Source organism: Tachypleus tridentatus, chromosome 8 (assembly GCF_004210375.1).
Source record: "Tachypleus tridentatus isolate NWPU-2018 chromosome 8, ASM421037v1, whole genome shotgun sequence".
In the NCBI taxonomy this organism is placed as follows: domain Eukaryota; kingdom Metazoa; phylum Arthropoda; class Merostomata; order Xiphosura; family Limulidae; genus Tachypleus; species Tachypleus tridentatus.
Window position 1 is genome coordinate 116,208,726 of NC_134832.1, and position 21,899 is coordinate 116,230,624.

General features: G+C 31.7%; 1 protein-coding gene and 1 long non-coding RNA gene across 2 annotated transcripts in view; one reads left to right on the forward strand and one right to left on the reverse strand.

Moving 5' to 3' along the window:
* The window catches only part of LOC143223273 (uncharacterized), a 306,721-nt gene that overhangs the window by 188,383 nt on the left and 96,439 nt on the right, over positions 1–21,899 (reverse strand). The window lies entirely within an intron of this gene.
* LOC143223269 (solute carrier family 25 member 32-like) lies at positions 1,093–13,116 on the forward strand. The gene is made up of 7 exons (XM_076451014.1): positions 1,093–1,431; positions 3,276–3,429; positions 5,753–5,841; positions 6,580–6,743; positions 8,472–8,585; positions 10,540–10,685; positions 12,325–13,116. The coding sequence occupies exons 1-7, from the start codon at positions 1,257–1,259 to the stop codon at positions 12,446–12,448; spliced, it is 966 nt and encodes a 321-aa protein (XP_076307129.1). The 5' UTR covers positions 1,093–1,256; the 3' UTR covers positions 12,449–13,116.

Consider the following 21,899-nt stretch of genomic DNA (forward strand, 5'->3'; position numbering starts at 1 on the left):
AATGTCAAGTCTCAATCAAAATAGCTTGCAACACAAAGGTGACCAGTCCCTTCAAACTCAAAAGGACACCCCAAATGGTAGTTTCTCTAAGACTTTTCTAGTCAAGCCGGATTAGTACATATTCGTAAACTACGCCATAGCGTAGTGTCCTCGGCTGAATTTGGTATCTCATGCGAGGTCAGTTTTACCCTCCTCCAAGGCTTTTGTGAAATTAATGCTCTTGCTACCAAGGTCATTCGGAACCTCAACATCCTCAATGCGGTTAAAAAATACCAAAAGCTCATCATATTAGAAAAGTTTACTTATCATGCTCCTGCCAATGCCACTGATGTAAATTTAAAAAATTAGTCCAACCATTAAGGCACATTACTGGAATTTAAAGTCCATTCTACATTCAACATTCCACTGTATGGCTTATTATCAACAGCCTTGAATAAACCTTTGTAAAATAAATTCATACAAAATTCCCATCATCCATGTAATAAGTAATATCCGCAAAAGCATTCAACACATTAGTGCATTAAGATTACGAATCCATGTTGTTTTCTTTCATATTTGGTGTACTTTACTCAATGCACGATGTCCTTTTGTAGCGCCATCTAAAGACATGTTATTGAAACATTAACTTTAAGAACACACTATTATATTTACTCTAAACGCCCCATATCATCTTTTTCAATCAGTTTATATCTTTTCGAGTTCGTTAACTTGTAATTAGAGTATTTATACAGTGTTTACTGAAAAACAATTTGAATATTTCTTTCAGTACTTTAACATAAATAGGGTTTTTATTGTACACTGGACTCGCAATCTACGGGCCGCGAGTTCGAATCTCATCACTGAATGTGCCAGTCTTTTAAGCTGTAGTGTCGTTATAATATAACAATCAATTCCATATTTAATTGGTAAAATGGTAGCCTAAAAGTTGGTGATGTTGACTAGCAGTCTTTCTTCTAGTCCTTCATTTCCAAATTAGGGAAGACTAGCGCAGATAGACCCACTACATTTCCTTGTATTTGTTTTTACTTGTTTTTTGCCAGCAGATGGCGAAAGAGACCACATGGTTATATAATCTAAGGAGTTGAAGAGATGTGTAAAGTAAAAATATAGTGATTTGTGTATGCTACAGTCTTTAATGGATCTCTTGTAATTTAACGAGATAAATCTAAACATGGGTCTTTTATTTTGTTTCGACTTTTAACTTCTTATTATAATTCTAGTCACAGCATTTTAACAAATTGCAATATTTAAAATAAATGTCGCCAGTTTCCACGAATCAACAGCATGGCAGTGGCACAGCCCCAAGGACTTTGCCGTTTTACTCAGTGTTGTTCCATGTGAAATATGAACACCTATTAGGTGGTGTGAGTGGTGGAGTTGTATCAACATTGGTTCTTCACCCACTGGAACTCTTAAAAATTCGTTTTGCTGGTGGGTAAATTGCAGCTTCATTTTTAAACTAATGTTCCATTAACTCCTAATCAGAGCGAGATCAGAACTAAAATTAGTTCTTTGCTGTATTAATCAGTCATTAGCATTTAATTGATCAACGTTTTCTATTATAAGCCCTTAAAATTACCAATGTAGTTTTATCATGTTAATGCTGTAGTTATTTTGACCCACACGGAGGGAACAAGACTTACTATCTTGTTGGTCTTCCAGGTTTGAGTAATAACAGAGTTAATTCATACAAAATAAAAGTAAGAAATAATCATTTTTTAAAATAAATGGTATGTTATCAGTCCTTAGCCTGATTCTGATTTGTAAATCACTTAACCCTAGAATACCAGTGTGGTTAGTTTAGTATGCAGATTTAACTTGTGTGGAATTATAATGATCCCATACTGGAATTCGAAGGTTAAATAAAATTGATAAATAGATAAGTATTAATCTGTTTCACGCCATAACAATTGATAAAATAAATAGCATCAACCACTTCTGTGTATTTCTTATTTTAACAGGTGTGATAAGTCATAATAGTGAGCAGAAAGCCTCAGCAGTATGGTTAAAATACACTTGATTAATCTGTTTCATGCCATAACAATTGATAAAATAAATAGCATCAACCACTTCTGTGTATTTCTTATTTTAACAGGTGTGATAAGTTATAATAGTGAGCAGAAAGCCTCAGCACTATGGTTAAAAAACACTTGATTAATCTGTTTCACAGTGTAACAGTTGAAAATATGAGTTGCATCAATCACTACTCTGTCTTACACCACTGATCATAATAAGCCTTGATATTAAACAGAAGGCCTCGTCATTAGTGGGTATGGCAGATGTAGTGTGGTTGACATGTTATTACCCCTGCTTCTTTGCTTTCACTCATAAGTTTTTATAATCAGTAATGTTATTAATAACATTTTTGTGAAAATAATTATTATATAACTTTAATTTTATCTGTAAGTTAATGATGTTTGAGATAAATAAGTAAGCCATTTCACAGTTTTGAACAGAAACAGAAGTGTTGATGATTCACTAATAAGTATAGTAATATATGCATTTTCAGATTTGATTTATTGAACATTATGAAGGTTTGATAGCTTCATTTATTTTTCATTCTGCATGAAATGAAACTGTTGAACTCAACTTTAAGTAAAAACCCTTACAACACTTTTATCTGAGAAGTATGTTTAAGCATTTTTGAAACAGATATTTGTATTTGCATTTCTTTTTCATCTATTATATTTTAGTTATAACTGAATTAATCTGTAAAAAATAAGAGTAGATTTTGATTGTTTTACAAACTACTCATGCCAATTGTGAAAAACAGGTTAACAAATTTAGCATCTCTTTAAGAACACTCAAACCAGCCATGTTGAGAAAAATAGAGACCTATTACCATTTAAAATATTTTGCACATACCCCATGTCAAGTTTCTATTTCATAATTATTCTTGTTTGTATTTTGATATAAAATACACTATCTGTACAAAATGGCAAAATTTTAAGTTTTATTGAAAATTAGAAATTGAAACAACTTCACATTGTAATTCATAGGATTTTAAAGAAAATATTGGTTAAAAAAGAAAAGTTAAGAGAAAAAGAACAAAGTTTTTGACAGTCAAGAGTTTAAATTTGTAAAGAAATAGATTAAGTACTAAGATGCTTTTAAAATATTCGTTGAACACCTTTTATGAGTTGGATCTTTGTTATAGGTTTGATCATTGTTCATTCACAGCAGACTTCCCCATTATTGATAGTCTTTTACATTGTGTATGAGATAAGAACAACTTTCTAATTTAAATATCTTTTTACTCAAAACTTATCTTTCAGTTAATGATGGTCATTTAAAGACTAGGCCCCAATACAAAGGACTTGTTCATGCCATTTCAACAATCTTGAAAGAAGAAGGTGCTCGAGGATTGTATCGTGGAGTCACACCAAACTGCTGGGGTGCTGGAACAGCTTGGGGCTTTTACTTTTTCTTGTAAGTGCTTTTCTTTAATAGTGTTTCATTTCATTATTTGTTGTGATACTGTAATTTGATTAAATTATCCAATCATTTAATATTAAGTGCAGTTATCAATGAAAAGTAATCTAGTGTCAGCATCCAATTTGATTTATTAAACCAATTTGCTTAAAATATGTTTTTTACATTTTAACAAGGTATATTTCATTTCAGATTTCAGTCACTTTTTATTTGTTAATTAAATATTGTTTCTTTTGTTGTTTGAATGTACAATGACATTTTATACCAAATGAATTTTTTCTTTTATGGGGAGGGGTAAAATTGTTTTATACCAATATTACTGTAACTTTACAGTAGCACTTTATTATATTTTATTGAAGTAAATTGCAGTCCTTTGTTCACTTGTTTTTCTTGTGTTCTATTATTCAACTTGTGTACAGCAAAAAGAAAAATGTGAAAATGTTCAATTTGTTGTTTTATTCTTGTTGATAGCTAATATGCAAATTTTATATGTAAAATATAGTGAATAATTCAAATATCAAAGAAATGTCATGCAACTTTCTTTTTGCCCAACAGATCATTATAGTATTTAAACTCAACATTACACTGTAAGATTGTTTGCAATAAAAGAACTGTTAGAATGAAATTACATACTACTTATTATTCAGAACATAATATAATAGCTCAATTAATAAGATAATTGCACAGATGTGAGGATGAATTTGTTTTAATCCAGTTCTATGTAAATTCACAATTTTTAGGCATACCTGAACACCATGATATAGTTATTTAAGTCATCAGATGTAGAATGTTTTTGTTTTGAAATTTCCTATTATGGGAGTATGTGTCCTCTTTTCTGAACGAATGCTACTATAAATCCTGTAAGCACTAAATAAATAAAAACATTAATAAACAACAAAATGCAGTGAGAAATTTAAATGGCTAATGGTTTTACTAGTTTAGGAAATAATTTTTATCGTCAGTGTAGCCCCCTATTTGGAAGAAGCATTTGTTGGAAAGCAGATCTTGCAATCCTTTTATAAACTCATGTATTATCAGAAAAATAAATTTTAAGTGTTAACAACTCATACAATAGTTACTTAAGTTTATTAATTAAGTGCTTAGGATGCTTAATTCATATGGTTAATAAGAGTGGTAATAAATGTATAAAAATTGACTTAGTGAACAAATAGGTTAGATGTGCATGAATTGAAGAAGTAGGCAACATTTTAATATACAAGGCAGTAAAGAAGGTGAAATGCCATTACTACATCTGTGGGATGTACAATCCATAAACATTTTCATTTGATGTTGCCTAAAACAAACAGGACATGAAATGCTGGGGTAATGAACTAGAGCTATAGAATTTTGTATAAATTATTTTTATGAAAACTGTGAAGGAGCTTCTTGAGTTTAGGATACTAGATTACTTCAGAAGTGGACAAGTTTGAATCTGTGAGTGATAAGAATATGTAAGATAAGAAGGGTTTTGGATTAGATTGCTTTTAATAAGTAATTACAAACAAGTACAATAAAGAAATTGTAAGTTTTGTAAAGACAAGCAGGGACTGATAAATATGAAACCTATGTAGCTATAGTAACAGAGAAAGTTAAAGCTACAAAAAGTGAATTACTTACAATTGTAAAAAAAATATTTCTAATTTGGGTCAGACTAACTTTATTATAGTGAGTAAAACTCTTGTGGAATTATTTCTGATAATGTGATATGCTTATTTATTTGAAATATTCTAATATGGTAGTGGGTATCTATATGGATGTGAGGTGCAATATTCAAGAGGATTAGTACAAGTCATCTCTGTCTCTTTTTTTATTCATAAGGATTTTTGACTATAAATATGAACTACAAACTACATTGTTATGGTCCAGCTCATTTATCACCACCTAACCAAATTATACAAATCTAACTGTACTGAAAATATAGTATGTAGTTTTACTCATAGTAAAAATGATCTATACAAGTTTTACCAGGGAGGACTTGTACTCTTGGATAGTTCAGTTGGTAGATTGGCCATGTTAGGCACAGGTCCTGGGTTCAAGTTCTACTCTCACAATTGATTTTTCACTTGGCTTTTTTCATTTGCAATAATGTTTGGTAGAAAGTTTATTTTCATTACAAATGGTATGGATTAAAAAGGACAAGTAAGCTAAATGACCTTTAACCTTGTCGATAATCCTTATTATTCAATTTAGAGAATTTTTATTTGTTCTTAATATTTTAATTATTATAAAAATAATATAAATACCTTTGTGATCATGAACTATACTTTCCAATTGTCCTGTGTGTGTTATGTTAAGCAAAATTTTCTCTTAACTTTCTTAGCTATAATGCCATCAAAGCATGGATGTTAGATGGAACTTCCAAAACCAATCTCGGACCTGGCAGACATATGTTGGCTGCGGCAGAAGCAGGTGAAAAGAAACTGTTCTTTTATTATAATTCTTTAAAATGTTTACACTATATTTTGTAGCTACTCTATATTATCATTCATGTACTTCATGTATTTGGAAAAGAGAGTAAAATATGATATGAGTTTCCAAAAAAAGAATCTGCTAACTTGAATTAGAAAATAGTTTTTTTTATTTTGAATAAAAACCAAGTAAAGAGAAAGTAAACTGTTATTTAGAATCAGGTGGTTATTTGAAATAAATTATCTTTGATCCAAAGGTCAGAAATTTAGTACACTGACAGAAATGTAGTGATTGGAAGAGAAGCATAATGATTTGCTTTACTGATGTTTCATGTTTTTTATTGCAGATTTCTCTGTCATTCTAAATACAAGAACATCCATTTTTAATAAACTGTCTTATTAACTTTGTTTTGCTGAAACTCTTATGAAACAGAACCTTTGAAAAATATTCATGTTATTGTTTTTTTAGAGCTAAATAACCATTCACAATGATATAATGCTACAGAATATTGACATTAAACACTATAATAATTATATTTTTGTTTGATTAAATTGATAGTGTGTATTGGTGATATATCACTTGCTAATAAAATGAACTCTGACAATTTAGTTCATAAAGAATAAGTCTTCAAATATATTTATTGTTTCACTTTTCATAAAAGGCTACTTATTAGATTATAAAGACAAGTATGAGGAAGTGTGTATTATTTGTTGCAGTATTTTTCATTCTTTTTTTCAGGTATTCTTACCTTAGCCATCACCAACCCAGTTTGGGTAGTCAAAACTCGCATGTGTCTTCAGTATGCAAACTTGAAGACCCTTTCGCCTTCAAAACGTTATTCAGGGATGATAGATGCTTTAGCAAAAATTTATCGATATGAGGGTTTTCGAGGCCTTTACAAGGTAAGTTTGATCATTTATGTATTGTAAACTGTGAATAGAAAGAAATAATAAATTTATGTAACAAGATGAATTTGAAAAAGGGCTGATACACCATACTTTCAAATAAAGAGGAGAAAACACTAAATAGAGAAAATTCAAAGGTCTCGCCATTCAAACACAAGACAGTGGACTACCAGTGGATATTAATCAAAACAGTGGCCAACAATTAAATATTTCATGGACACCATTTATCAGATATATTAAAAATATTATTTGTTGTGGTTTTGATGTAAAATTAAACTTTTAATTCTACAATGTATTATTTGAGATGAACAGTTTTTTCTGTATAAAACTTATAATTGTATTATCCTTATGTTTATTATATTGGAGTTATTGATTTATCATCTGCATTAACCATAATTCCTATATACTTAATACCAGATGTCAGTTGTTATGATTGTTGTATAGATACTTGTTTTGAAGTAGTGTGTTACAGAAAACAAATTTGTATTGCTCAGTACATTGTTATCCAAAAATGGCTCCAATAAAAGGCCTGAGAGTTTGCAAATAAAAGTACTTTAATGTTGAGAAGTTTCTCCTGTGGTGCTTGAGAATTTTCACTATGGTATAACATGAAGCATGAAAATTTTCTTAAGGTTTCTCAAACATCACAATACAAACCTTCTCAATATTTCTCAAGCATTACTACAAACTCTTTAGTAGTTTCCCAATTATCATAGTTCAGAGCTTGAAGTTTCTAAAGTTTCACCATATAAACCCTCTAGAAGTGTTTCAAGTTTCACAGAACAAACCTAGAAGGTTCTCAAGTTTTACAGTACAGTCTTTATAACAGGTTTTAAAGCTTCATGTATCAGGTGTAACCTAGTGGTTAACGTGCTGGACTGTAAAACTGAAGGTCTGTTGATCATGTCCCATTGCTACAAAATTATTTTCTGTATTTTGGAACTGTAGGTGTTTAGAAGAATGAATGATGTTTGGCTCTACTACATGATTAGATAACCCAAGTGTTTATGGTAAATGCTTTTAACTAGGTAGCTGCCTTTATTTTACTCTTATCAGTTCAAAATTAGAGACAAGTTGGATAGATAACCCTTATGTCACTTAGTACAAAAACGCTAAGAAAAACTTGTTTTACATTATAAAGTTTCTGAAAAGTTGTCAAGCTTTATTGTACAAATTTTCTAGAACATTTTGGACAGTTTTCAAGCAAGTAAATTTTTTTAACATGTTGGCTTCCAAGCCTGTCTTGCTGATACTTTCCAGAGTCCCACTAGTCATTTTACAATTACTTTTTTTTAGGAAGAGTGTATATGTAGACGTTGTGTCCCAGCTGATAAGTTGTCTGGTGGATTGCGTGGGCCTTACTGGAAGACTATCACAACCCACCTGTGGGTCATGTGGGAGCCAATGTGTTAAAGTAATTTTATAGCCGATAAAGCTGCTACAGGGTTTTAGTTTGAAATACAACTAATTAACTCCTGAAGTAGCTTATAACAGCATTTGCTTGTAATGAAAATCCATGTTGTTCTGTGGTAAGATTTTCACTCTGTGAAGACATTTTAAAAAGAATTGATAACCCATAAAGGTTAAATGAGTGTGTTTAGTTAGGGTTTCAGTTGATAAGCAGTTGGAACAAGTGCTTTAAGGTTTTAATTAGGCATCTAAATGCATGGTTGTAATGTTATTATCAGATAGCAAAATAGGTAAAATGTAATTTTATTTTTTTAGGGCTTTATCCCTGGCATCTTTGGGGTTTCTCATGGAGCTTTACAATTTATGGCATATGAAGAAATGAAGAAGTTCTATATTAATCACTATAACCTCATTTCAGATGCAAAACTGGTAAGGCATGAGATTACATTAAGTTATTGTCTGTGCTTGTAATCTCTACATATCTTATTTCAGTTTTCTTAATTATGCCTTCCCATCCAAGTAGCTCATAGGTGGGTCCAAAATCTTAAAATCCAAAAAAAATCTATATTTCAATACCTTGTGATCGGTGTACAGATAGCCCATTGTGTAGCTTTTGCTTAATACAAAATAAACAATTTTCTGTTGCGACAAAGTTAGCATAAACATAAATTACTCTTCAGTGACATTCCACATTGACATGCAATCGTAATAAAAAGTTAAAATATATTTATTATGAACCATGATGATCTGTTAAATTTAGGATTGAGTAAAATTGTAATAAACTCAATGGATTTTTTTTGTTTTGTTTACATCGGGGATTTTCAAACTGTGATATATGTACCACTGATAGTCTATTGAACTAATATCAGTTGTACACAACATTCAAGATCATAAAATTTGTAATAAGCTCTCTATGAATTTTCCTTGTTCATATACATGTTGCTCTCATCACCTGTATAATTGCCCTCTACTTGCATACACTTATGAGCATTTTCTTCCCTTAAAATTGATATTGCATATTCTTCAGTCATGCCAGAAAAAACAGTTGCATCCTTCACATTGGTAGGTAAGTGTTCAAAATATGAATTTTTGTTACAAGGTTTTTTATATTTTTAAATTAGGCCTGGATTTGTAATTTAAAAAAAAATATTAAAATTTGGTATATGAGCCTGAAACTTTGAAAACTACTGATTTAGATAATTATTCACTGAGCATCTACAACTTTCATTAGGAGGAATAATGCTAAACTATCTGAATATTTGTGTATTTCTCTTGTAGAACTGCTTTTTCTATTATTTGTATATCTTGCTAAAATAGTTTGTAATGTAAAATGGTTTATGCTTTATTTTAGTACAACTTGAATAGTTTGATATTGTTTTTACTAATTTGTAATATTTTAACAAAACATTTTTGAGGTGCATTTTTGAAAACAATACTTTGATAGAGCTATTTCAAAAGTTATTTTTTCTGAATTGTATTGTCAATGTATACATTATAAACCAATACCCATCAACCTTTTAAATCATTTTTAATCATTAAAATATGATATGGTATTGTTTGCTTACATGATCCTCATGATGTTGACTGAACATATTTTGTCAATTTCCACAAGTATGATTAAACTTTAACAAGTATTCTCTTGTTTAACCCTATGTGCACATCAAGGGGTTAAAGTGTATAACCCATGATATTTTACATAGTGCCATTAAGCATGGTTTTTGTGTTGGTTGTTGGAATTATCAATAATTTATATTACCCTACATTGCTGAGTTAATAACAGTTTGGTGTAGGTGAGAGTAAATATCTGCTACAGTATACAGGGATACTGAAAAAAAAAACTGTAAATATGCATTTCAGAGGATGTAAAGTTTATGCAAACTACAAAGCACAAAAGTATTTTTAGTGTTCACATGATCATCTTGTTCTCCAACTTTTCAGAGTTTAATTAAAACTGTTGTCATCAGTTCACAGAAATATCTTGAGAACAGATACCTTTGTAACTTACGACATTTTATGTACAACAAACATGTACATTTTACTAAAAATTTGCCACATTTATTGTAGATACACTGATAAATTTAGAATTGTAGTCACTTGGCATTCCTTTTCCAATACAGGATCATTCTAACTGTAGTTGAATTTTGTAAAATACTGCATCAAGCTTTACATACAGTGTTGAATTACTTTTATATCTGCCCTTGTACTGCAAATGTGCTCTCATTCCCTTATGTCAATTTTTGCAATTTATTTTTCATTGCTCTGTACTCTCCTTACTAAATATTTTGCTCATTTATTTCTTATTTAAAATTGTTAAAAAATGATGTAAATGCTTTCTTATGACCTTCAGATTCATCTTAATGCTTATGTATAATCTCTCCATAAGGGGGTCCTGGAATACCTGACCTTTGCTGCTACTTCCAAGTTGTTTGCTGCCTCTGCAACCTATCCATACCAAGTAATACGAGCACGATTACAGGACCAACATAAAGAGTACAATGGTGTTGTTGATGTACTGAAGAAAACATGGAGGTATTCATTTTAGCCAAATAAGTTGTTTGCCAGTAAGAAAATGTGTATATATATATATAATTTTAAATTTTACATAATGTTAAACTTTTGTAAAAGAACTGCATAAAGTATAGATATTTGGAGTTTTAAACAAATTATATTTGCTTTCAAATATTTTGTATTGTATAAACTAAAGCAAATAAAGTACAGGTATATGGAAATAATCTTTATTACTCTATTTGAGTAATACTGATATTGTCAAACATGGGATTATTTGGTAACATATTTACATTTAAAGAAAACAATTTGAACATTTATATTTTCTAAACACACTTTGCAGCATTGTAATAATATTGATATATCTTGCTGTATGGATACATTCTGAATATTAAGTTGTCAAGAAATAATTTTGATAATTTGCCATATTAAAATGAGTTTTTTATAGGTAGATATTTAATATTTGAGAGTTTTTTTCAATAGATAGGTAGATTATTATTATTTTTATGTAACAGTGTTCCTGTTATCTCTTTTAACATTAGACTTGTAAAAGTTTCCAAACTATTATTTGATTGCTGTTTTTTACATATAGGAAACAAAAATGCAAAACCATATAATACAAGCTCTTTCAACAGGTAGATCTTTCTTTATCAGTTTGTCCCTGATAGAAGAAATATCCACCTTTTGAAAGTACTTTTGTCATAGGATTTTTTTGTTGTTGTTAAATTGAATTTTTTTGAATGTCTTACTTTCATCATGAATATACATAGATAGAATATTGTAAAATATTTGTAGCTTAGTCTAGTGCTTGATACAGCTGTATCAAGTCTGCTGTGTTCAGTAAATTATATAACTTTTATCATAATGTAAAGATTTTGTGGGAACTCTTTTTATAGTAAGAGTTTTAAGAAGTTTACCTTAAATTATTTGAATATTATTCCTTTAAGCTTCTTGCCTTGCTTTCATCATTTTATTTAAAGGATGGAGGCTGGACTTTGGTAAAACTCTGAATATTGGGGATGGTAAGCTGTGTTTGCATGCATGTTATATTATAAAGTATTTCCCTCATTTATAAGAGTGATGATCAGTCCCTTAGTGCAAATGGTAGGGTGCTACTGACTGGCTGGCTAACCTCTGGTCAGTAATTTAAGATTAAGGCCAGTAGCAGATAGCCTTTATAGCTATACCATAAATGCAACATTCCAATACAAGTATAAATTGCTTTATTTGAAAATGTATATGCATATATCTTCATATTTAAATTGTGTTGTTAATTCACTTTTTCTTCCTTGGAATAAAAAAAACTATTTACAATCTAGAGATCTGTTTGACTTTGGGCATTACATTGAACAATGTAATCAATAATTTACCTAGAAAATTATAGCTCTTAGTACAAAATAAAAATACAGGAAAAATTAAAACAATGCAGCATGTAGTCATGAGGTGATGGTTTGTATTTCATCATAAGTCATATGCTAAGTCCTGAAACACAGAAGAAAAAGTTCATCTGAAGTAAGCTAAGATTAAAATTTTAAAATGTTGTCACTATCCTTTGTTTAAGAGTGTTTGGAATATTTTGTTTCTCAGTCATTTTGCTCATTTTTATTATTATTGATTAATCCATAGTTCTTGTTGGCGTAGATATTTTTATTATATTTTTCAGGTTTGAAGGAGCTCGAGGTTTTTACAAGGGACTTCTACCAAGCTTATTGAGGGTTACACCAGCAACTGCTATTACTTTTGTTGTTTATGAAAATGTTTCTCAGTTTCTTCTACACAAGAAATAGATTAACATAAAATTTGGTAATTTGAATATTAAAAACATACTTCTAGAATTGTTTCTACACTTTTCTTATCAAACTGCATGTTATTATTCAGCCTTATTGTGTACACATTTTCTAGGTTTAACTTTTCAGTTGAAAGTCAGAAGAGATTTCCAAAAATTGTTTTACTTTTGACACAGTTGTATCTTTTGTTTACAAAAGGTTTATCATCTTTAAAGAAGCATTTATTTTGTTTTCTAAACCTACCTTATAGTTTTAAGGTCTTGTGTGAAACCAGTTTGTAAATTTTCTAGTGAATTTAGAAATATACATATGTAGCAGATTTGTATTGTTTGTTCTATATAATGAACATGTAATTATTTCATGGTCTTTCTGATAATGTCCAGATTGATTGAAATTATAAGGTTGTGTATTTTAAGAAACCGGGTATAAAATGGATTGTATATAATTTTCCTTAAAGTGTTAAATATTGCTGTTAAAGTTATTTTAAACTATACTGAAATTCAAACACTTGAAATTTCATTAAAACAGTTAACCAAAGATAATTTTATTGTTTATTATTATCATCACTCAGTTTAAGGGAAAAAATAACTATTTTTAATACCATGTTTTTTCTTAAAGACCTTTCTAGTAAGTGATGTCGAGAAACCCACTTGTTGAGAAATTTATATGCAAAAACGGCTCGTTTGGGTTGAGAAAATATTTTACATAGAAGAGCGAACAACGTTTCGACCTTCTTCGGTGAACCTGACGATGACCGAAGAAGGTCGAAACGTTGTTCGCTCTTCTATGTAAAATATTTTCTCAACCCAAACGAGCCGTTTTTGCATATAAACCTTTCTAGTAAGTTTAAAAGCTGACAATGTGCATGAACCTTTAAATTTTTCTTGTTTTTCAGCACTACATTATATACTTAATTTTATACGTAAATAGATTTAGCAAAAGATAAAAATTCCTTATGAAAGTTTAATTGAAAATAAGTTTCTTAATTTGGTACAAGTCTTCTTTTATAAAAATGTAAAATTATACTTACAGTAGGCTCAAATAAAATTACAAAGGAAAGAAAAGATAACACAAAACTGATACATCTCATTGTAAGAGTTCAGACTGCATTAGACATTGCTTATTGTAAATTGGCCCAGCAGAGCCAGATGGGTTACGGCATTCGACTCACAATCAGAGGGTTGTGGGTTTAAATCCCTGTTGCACCAAATATGCTCACCTTTTCAGCTGTGGGAGTGTTATAATGTGATGGTCAATCCCACTATTCACTGGTAAAAGAGTAGCCCAAGAGTTGGTAGTGGGTGGTGATGACTAGCTGCCTTCCCTCTAGTCTTACACTGCTAAAATAGGGACGGCTAGTGCAGATAGCCCTCATGTAGCTTTGTGCGAAATTCAAAAACAAAACAAAAATCATTGCAGATTTCTACCCACAAATGAATCTAAAGTACTTGCAAGTTCAATATTTATCATGTATACATCATGATGTAAAATTGTGTATAAATATTCTTGGATGTAAAAATATTTCTCTCATTTATTGAGAGCTAATTGCATTTTATTAACAATGATGTTCCATGTATTATGCTGCTTTTAAAAATACCAGCTCCATTCTCAGTTGCACTGGGTCTGATTCATGATTATTCACTATATCCTGCCACCATCAGGACTGCACTGGGAAGATTTTACAGTTATGTGATCGGATAAGAATTGCTGAGAAAAATATATGTAAAAACAGCTGGTATGGGTTGAGAAAATTTTTTTTATGTAGAGGAGTGAACAGCATTTTGACCTTCTTTGGTCATTGTCAGGTTCACAAAGAAAGAAAAGGTTACTGACCAATAGCTGACCACATGTTTGAAGGGTGTTGTGTAACTGAGTGTAGGAATGTATAAGGCATGCTTAGATGTTTGATTATATTTATTAATATAAGTATAAAGGTGTTCCTTTGTATTGGTTTATTTTGGGCTTGAGTTGTATAAGTAAGGCCTCTTTAATTTTGCATTTGTTTATGTTTGTTTCTTTATTTAGTATTTGGATGTTTTTATGGTTATGTTATGTTTATTTGATTTGCAGTGTTCAAAAACATGTGAAGGTGACTTTGTTCTATGAATCTGGTTTCCATTTTTAAACAATGCCCTTCAAACATGTGGTCAGCTATCAGTTACCTCTTTCTTTCTTTGTGAACCTGATGATGACCGAAGAAGGTGAAAACTTTGTTCGCTCCTCTGTATAAAAAAATTTTCTCAACCTATACCAGCTGTTTTCACATATCTAGTTTTCTCTACAAGTGGGTTTTCTCGTCATCATGGAGAATTGCTGAGATTCCAGTTTCTATGGCTTTTTGTCACATAAAAACAGCTTTTGGTTCAAGAGGTGACTTCAAGCTGGTGAACTTTTTATAGGCTTTTGTCATCTTCAGATTCTTGTATTTTATACTGAAAGATATGCATTGCTTTCTTGCTGTGATGTTTCTTCTGTCAGAATAATTTTTCTTCCCAACTGCAGCAATTGCTTTATGAATAAGAGTGTTACTTCACATTGAGTTTGTGTTTGGTTCCAAAACCTTTTGCTTCCTTAAATACTATGCAAGATTTTCTGCTTTCATAAACCACCTTGAAGACTTCTTTCTTTGAAGTGTTGTTTAACATTCTTCATTAATGAATACTCTTCCATTGAAATGGTTGTGAAATGTAACTGTAAATACATGTCACAGCATTTCATTGTTGCATATTCTGATTTTTTGTGAACCAGATGTATATGTGCTAAACACATTGCACTTGACATTATGACTTGCATTTGTAGTAAAAAAAACATTGCCCTCAGATATTTAAGTTCTTATATTGTGTGGGTTACAGGACCATTATTTACCAGGAATTTCAAAATTCAGCACAGCTTTCTAAAAAAATTTGAAATTTTCAAGATAAATCTTTGATTTTAATGGGAATTTCTTTTAACTTTAAAAAAAATATGACATGTAACATTTTGGGACAACATGGGACCTATTGGTCCATCTCAGCTGTTCCACATTCTAAACCACATAACTTAAAAAAAGAAACTTAGAGCCAGTCTTTATCATTCTCATACTTATCAATCTTATAATTAAACTTGTTTAAATTAAATATACAGCATCTACAGCCACTGTTAGAAAAATAAAACTGTATTTGCTGAAGAAAATATATAAAAAAGTTAAGCTACTATGAAACTAAAAATAAGTTTATAGATGTGTTTTGAACTGTAACAAGACTTTTTTTGTGTGAAGAGACTATTATAAGGTTGTGTTAAAATTTTCAGAGAAGGTGTATTTGTGTAGTTGGGAATTTATTCTGTTCTTGTCTATATATCACAAAAATAAAAAGACCATTTAAAAACATGTAGACTAAAAACATAGGGTAGTAAAAAGGAACATGATGACAGTGAAGTAATGACTACACTTCACAGCAAAATTAGAATACATTTAACAATAATGATTTTATAAGTTAATGTTGTTTTCAATAGTATTTACTAATAAAAGATAGGTTTATACTCAGAATTTCTTAATGTTGAAGTTTTGGTAGTTTTTCTTTTTTCTTTCTTTCCAGAAAACACTGGACCTAGTTATTAACTTCGTTTGCTACTTTTAAACTATGAACATTTTTATTTGTAAAGTATATTATGCAATTTTAAATCCAAGCACTGGTTATAGAAATATATCACATTCTTGCAACTTTGCAATATTTTCTTTAATGAATGCTGCTGTTACACATGGCTAAGGTTATATAAAAAGTAAAAAAAAAACTAATTAAAATTTTTCTGTTTAAATATATTTTAATATTAGCAACATTATGTTATGTTCTTTACCTCTGGCTAATTTGTTTAATGGTGAGATTTTACAAAAAAAATCTTTGTCATTATGGAATCATGATATACAAGTGGTTTTGTTAAACATCCAAAAGAATATTTTGAAATATAAATCATTTGAAGTAGTATCTGATTGAGAACTTCTTAACATGTTATATAAATTAAATCTACAAGTTACAAAATTCTTTATAAAAAAATTTTGAAAAAATGTGAAAGGTTTGGAGAATATTTAGAAATATCTAAATTAATTTCTGAGTGTACTTTTTTCATTTGCAATTGAATCTAGCTATAGTATTACAAAATGATTATGTGGTTGTGTTTTACAATCATGTAAGAAATGTATGTCATATTTATGACTCTCAAAGAGTGTCATCCTTTTGTAAATGAACTCGTATAAGCTGTTGTGTGTGTCTTCTAAAACAATAACTCATCCCCTTGTACATCTACTAAACAGATATGCATACCACTAGCCTTGAGATAACTCCCATCAAACTTGACATGAATTGTACCACTGCATGGTGATACCATCAATAAAATTCACCACTAATTGGAAGACATTGCACTTCTCTGTTCACCAACTTCACCTATACACTTCATTGTGAATCTTTATTCTGTAGAGCACAGACATGTTTCAGTTTCCTGAGATTCTTATGATTTGTAAAACTTGTGTTTCACTGTATTCAATAGGAATTCACAGTTCAATTTCACTTCCATTAGTTCTTATGTAAGTGGAGAATTTCCTCACGCAGAACATATGACAGCCAAGGGATTTGTAAGTTCTTTAACTGTGGAAGATATGGTAATCATAGTCCAGTAAGTTGTGGGATTCATCTTGTAACATGAGCCTTCAGTTACCATCCATCCTACTTGTGTTTATTCAGCTTGCTTTGGACCTCAGACTGAAGAGGATAAATTTAATTGTCAGATTTCTGGAGGAAACATGACATTAAAAGGATCCAAGACCCCCTCTTGGTTTCAATCTTGTCTACTTGTGGTCTCCAAGAAAACCCAGGACTTGTGAACAATAATCAACCATTCTTCACTCATTTGTTATTTGGTTGTCCCACACTATCAGAGGAAGAATTTTCTTTTTGTTGGTCATTTTCACCTACCCCCATGAATGACTAAAGTCAATGTTTCAGATACATCCCATCATATTCCAATTGCTAATCCTCCAGACAGTTTCTTTGCTTTGTTTACAAAATCACATATTCCAATTCCAGGCTCTTCCATTTGGTATAGCATTGTCCCTTAACATTTTCTATCATGTTATGAGAGTCTTTGCTCAACATTTGTATCTCCATTTTTACAGGGACAACTGACTCCTTCTAGCTTATTCACACTTTCCTTCTTCACAAGACTGCTCATTAATGATGGCTCATCAAGATCTCCAAATCCTTCTTTACTTTTACCCAATACCTCGTACTCTTAAAAATTATAATCAACTTTCATCTCAGATATGCCTAAACCTTCTCTCCTTCATTTGTGGACTCTCAAATGTCTAGTCACCAAGGCTGAAGTCTCTCCTCATTCAAAATAAGTGTTCTTCTTTGGGAACATGACTTTTCTGGTAACATTTATTCCCTATTGTTGGACCCATATGTATCCACTCCAGTGGACGTTCCATAACCAATGAAACTTTTCCCAAGATCCATTTTCCTTGATTATCCACCCCCTTTTCCTCTTCTCAAAGAAATGATTGGTAGTTAGACTCTTCCAGTACCACTTCTGGACTTTCACATCTTTTATACTTCTTTCTCAGAATGTGGAACATCTCTGGGCAACAATCTGACTGAGAACTAGGTCACATAAAGAACACTCTCTCCACATCAGTACTCTTGAACTGTTCTTATCTCCTGTCCTTTCCTTTGAATAATTTAATTATGATTCACTTTGACAATTCCACAGTCGTGTTCTGCATCAACCTTTAAAGAGGTACACTCTAGGAGCCTTTGCTTTCAGAAATTGGACCTTCTGTTAAGAGCCCATTTTCATCAAGTACATCTGATAGCTTGCCATGTTCTGGAAGCACTAAACCTTATTCCATAATGCAGTTTTTGGAAGGATTATATTTTGTTCATTGAATAACCTCTCCATTCTCAAATTCCTGTTGGATTTGCTCCCATCTTGGAACACCTCAAATCAATTCCTTTGCTACCCCACTTAACACCAATCTTCTCCTCTTTTGGTCTCCTATTCTCTATCCGTCAGTCATCTCAACCATAATTTGCTCTGCTTCTATGGCTCTCAACTAAGCCTCCCTACCAACGTCCTATCTCTCTCTCTTGCCACAGACTCAGATGCCACTTTTTCTTTAAGGTAGTGATGCTCCCACATCCTATATCATTGTTCAGTTCATTGCTTTTGTGTGCCAGACTTTTGGGTTGTGCAGCCTTCCTTCTGTCCCGATTTTGTTGTCCTTCCACCTTATCTGTTTACTAATGCAAGTGACAGTTTTATTATTATAGGTCTCTGTGTCATCATTTCCTTTTTGAATGGTGTACTTTGCCTTCCACTTTCTCTACCTGACTATTCAACTGACACTTATCAGTACCCACCATGCAGGTTATCAAACAGAGTTGTCAACCACATTCTTTCCAGTTCTGCAAGATATTGTCTTGCCCTGTTTCTTTCCACCACTATGTTCCTTTTTTTCATATTATTATCCCCTCCACACTTCTTTACCTGACTGGAACCTTAATGTGGTGTTATTAGCTCTCATGTGTGACCATTTTGGTCTTTAGCATTTTGTTCTATGTAGGACCTTTTTTTAATTTCTTTAAAGACTTGTGTCTTCCTTGTCTGTGGTCATCATCATTCAGGTATCTGTGCCATTGATTCCTCTTGTACACCCTTCCATTGCACTTACCTTCTCTTATATCCTAACCAGTCCTTCTTCCTAAGATATCTGTCACTAGGTAAGGTGACTGTACTGTTTTCCCATTTCCTTCCTCTCTGTCTTTATTATTGTTCTGATTTAGACAGACCTCCATGCCCTGCCCAGGCCATCTGATGCTATTTATTCTATACTTTTAAGTATAGTAATGTTACCTACTAAATAGGTTCCCATCACTATCTATTTATACCCTGGGACCCCTCATCTTCCTGTGATATTTCTTCTTCTACCCTTGCAGGCTGAACTTGTCGACTTCTACATCTGGTGTATGCATCTCTGGATGTGAATATTCACAAACTCTTCATTATTTCTTCTTATTAGATTTGCTACCATACCCTTTCTTTTGCTGGATATATTCACCAACCTTTGGATGAAATCTTCAAGGTTGGCATATAGGCTTTCCACATGTTCATCTCCACTGTTGTCACCATCTGGCTATCTAATTTCTGGTGGATTTTTGATTTTCACCAATTGTCATCTTGCAATCTATTGACCATCTTTATGTAAATGAGTACAGAATTCATTACACTTCATGTCTGATCTAGATTGTACCCATTCCTTGGACTGTCATGGAAAAAGCCCACACCACTGAAGAATTCTGCCCAATCTGCTTTTCAAAAAGAGCTGCATTGTTACCCACAGCACTGTCTCCTTCATATTAATCATATACATCATTCATGCTGTTCTCTCCCTTGTAGAGTCTAAATGACTGTGCCCTCCTGCAGCTAGAATTTGTCAAGCAGAGTTGAAGGAAATGTGCAATAAATATTGATCAATACTGCCCTCCTTCTGCAGATAGAAATTATTTCATAGTATCTGTTAAGCTAAGTTGAAGTGAGCATTTCCTATACAATACTGATATATCTATTTCTCCTGCCCTCTTACTGCAGCCTCTGTATGTACAGCAGAGTCAAGGTGGCCACACTTTATTCCAGTTCTTACTACTGAATTAATGTGCCATCCTGCAGCTTATACAAGTTATTCAGAGTCTGATGGTAGTGTTGAGGTGAACACTATACAAAGCCATTCCTCCTACAGCTGGTGTAAGTCCCTTACAGTCTGATGATAAAGTTGAGATGAGTACAAAATGTATGATCTGAATGTGCCCTAATCACATCACACATTAGCTGTCTGATGCCTTGTCTGCAAGTACATGGATGTTGATGTACTAATTCTGTATATCCCTGTGGCAAACATTTAGCTTCCTTAACTGTTTCCTGTGAATCTCTTACCATCAGGTGTCACACCCCTTTGGCATCCTTCAGACACATTCTGAAAGATGCTTGTCTAGGTGAATTGAGCTATTGACTCTGAAGTTAACATTTTCTTTAGATGAAAATGTCTTTCTGAAAGGTACCATCACCACACATTTCCACTTATCATCCTCACTTTGGTGACACATTTTCTTACTTGCTTTATCAAAGTATGATGATTTACAAGTACACATATATAGGGGAGTTAATGTGCATCAAGATGTCATCTTGCTATTGCTGCAGGGCTTGTGTTGCATAATGTTATCATGCAGTGGTACAGTTTGGGTAAAATCGTGTGAAATTAGGTGGAAGTTGCTTTACTGCTAGTGACATGCAAGTGTCTTTGGCAGACACTAGAGTAAAATATCTAATATATATAAGAACGTGTCTTTCAGAAATACATTTTCAGATAAGAAAAATTTCAACTTTAAGAGAACAGACACTTGTAATTTGTTACGTAAAGAAATATAGTATCCAATAAAATTTTAGGTTTGTATCTTGTGTGATTACTGTTTTAATCATGCTTGCAATTTAATATGCAATTCTGACAAATAATTTGCCATTCTGTGACAAATGATGAATTTGTTTTTGAATAAAGGTAAAGGCCCAGACACAAGTTAGTAGAAAGCATACTTGTGAGTCTGAATTTCCACTGTTTATGGTCCACTTATTGTAAAATAAGGAGAGAAGATGAGATGTTAGCTGAATTTGTTGAAGATGTTGAAAGGCTAGTCCAATTATCTTACCCAGTTGCTTCATGTGAAATTATGGACCATCAAAGAACTAAGTACTTGACCTTACAAATCACCTACTTTATTTATGAAAAATAACTATGGCTCAATAATTGTGTGTGGAATAAGAAGATAAAAGAAATATCACACAAAAGGATGTTTACCCATTGCCAAGGATTTATTGTACTCTAAGTATATTATCCAGGTCAAAATTGTACTCAACATTGAATCTGAAGAGTGAATATTGGCAGTTGCAATTCTATGAAGCTAGTAGAGAAAAAATCATTACTGTGATAACAGTTTGTGTAACTTTATTGTTACCATTTGGATTATGTCATGCAATAGCCTCATTTAAATAACTAATGTAATATGTTTTCTCTGGAATATCACAATCAATCATCTACTTAGAATGATCACACGAGAGGATTATTAATGATAATTGTGATGGACTGAGACAAGTACTGAATCAGTTGACAAAAGAGAATCTTATGCTGAATCTAAAGATGTGTTTTTTGTGACAAGTATTCACTTGAGAAGAAGTGTCAACAGACCCAGCCACGAATGAATTTGTTCATAATTGGTCAATGGCATAGATATTTTGTGAGGTAAAAGGATTTCATGAACTATGCTCTTCCTATTGCCTGTTTCTAAAATTCTTTAAGATACTTTGTACAAAGCACAAACTCCTCAAAAACTTAAGTTTTGCTTAACTTCTGATTGTGAACAGGCATTCATAA

Excerpts from the sequence above, each read along its gene's own strand:
- LOC143223269 (XM_076451014.1), top strand. The coding sequence starts at position 1,257 with ATGTCGCCAGTTTCCACGAATCAACAGCATGGCAGTGGCACAGCCCCA. Across the intron at positions 5,842-6,579 it reads GTTGGCTGCGGCAGAAGCAG|GTATTCTTACCTTAGCCATC; the intron begins GTGAAAAGAAAC and ends TCTTTTTTTCAG. Across the intron at positions 8,586-10,539 it reads TCATTTCAGATGCAAAACTG|GGGGTCCTGGAATACCTGAC; the intron begins GTAAGGCATGAG and ends TCTCTCCATAAG.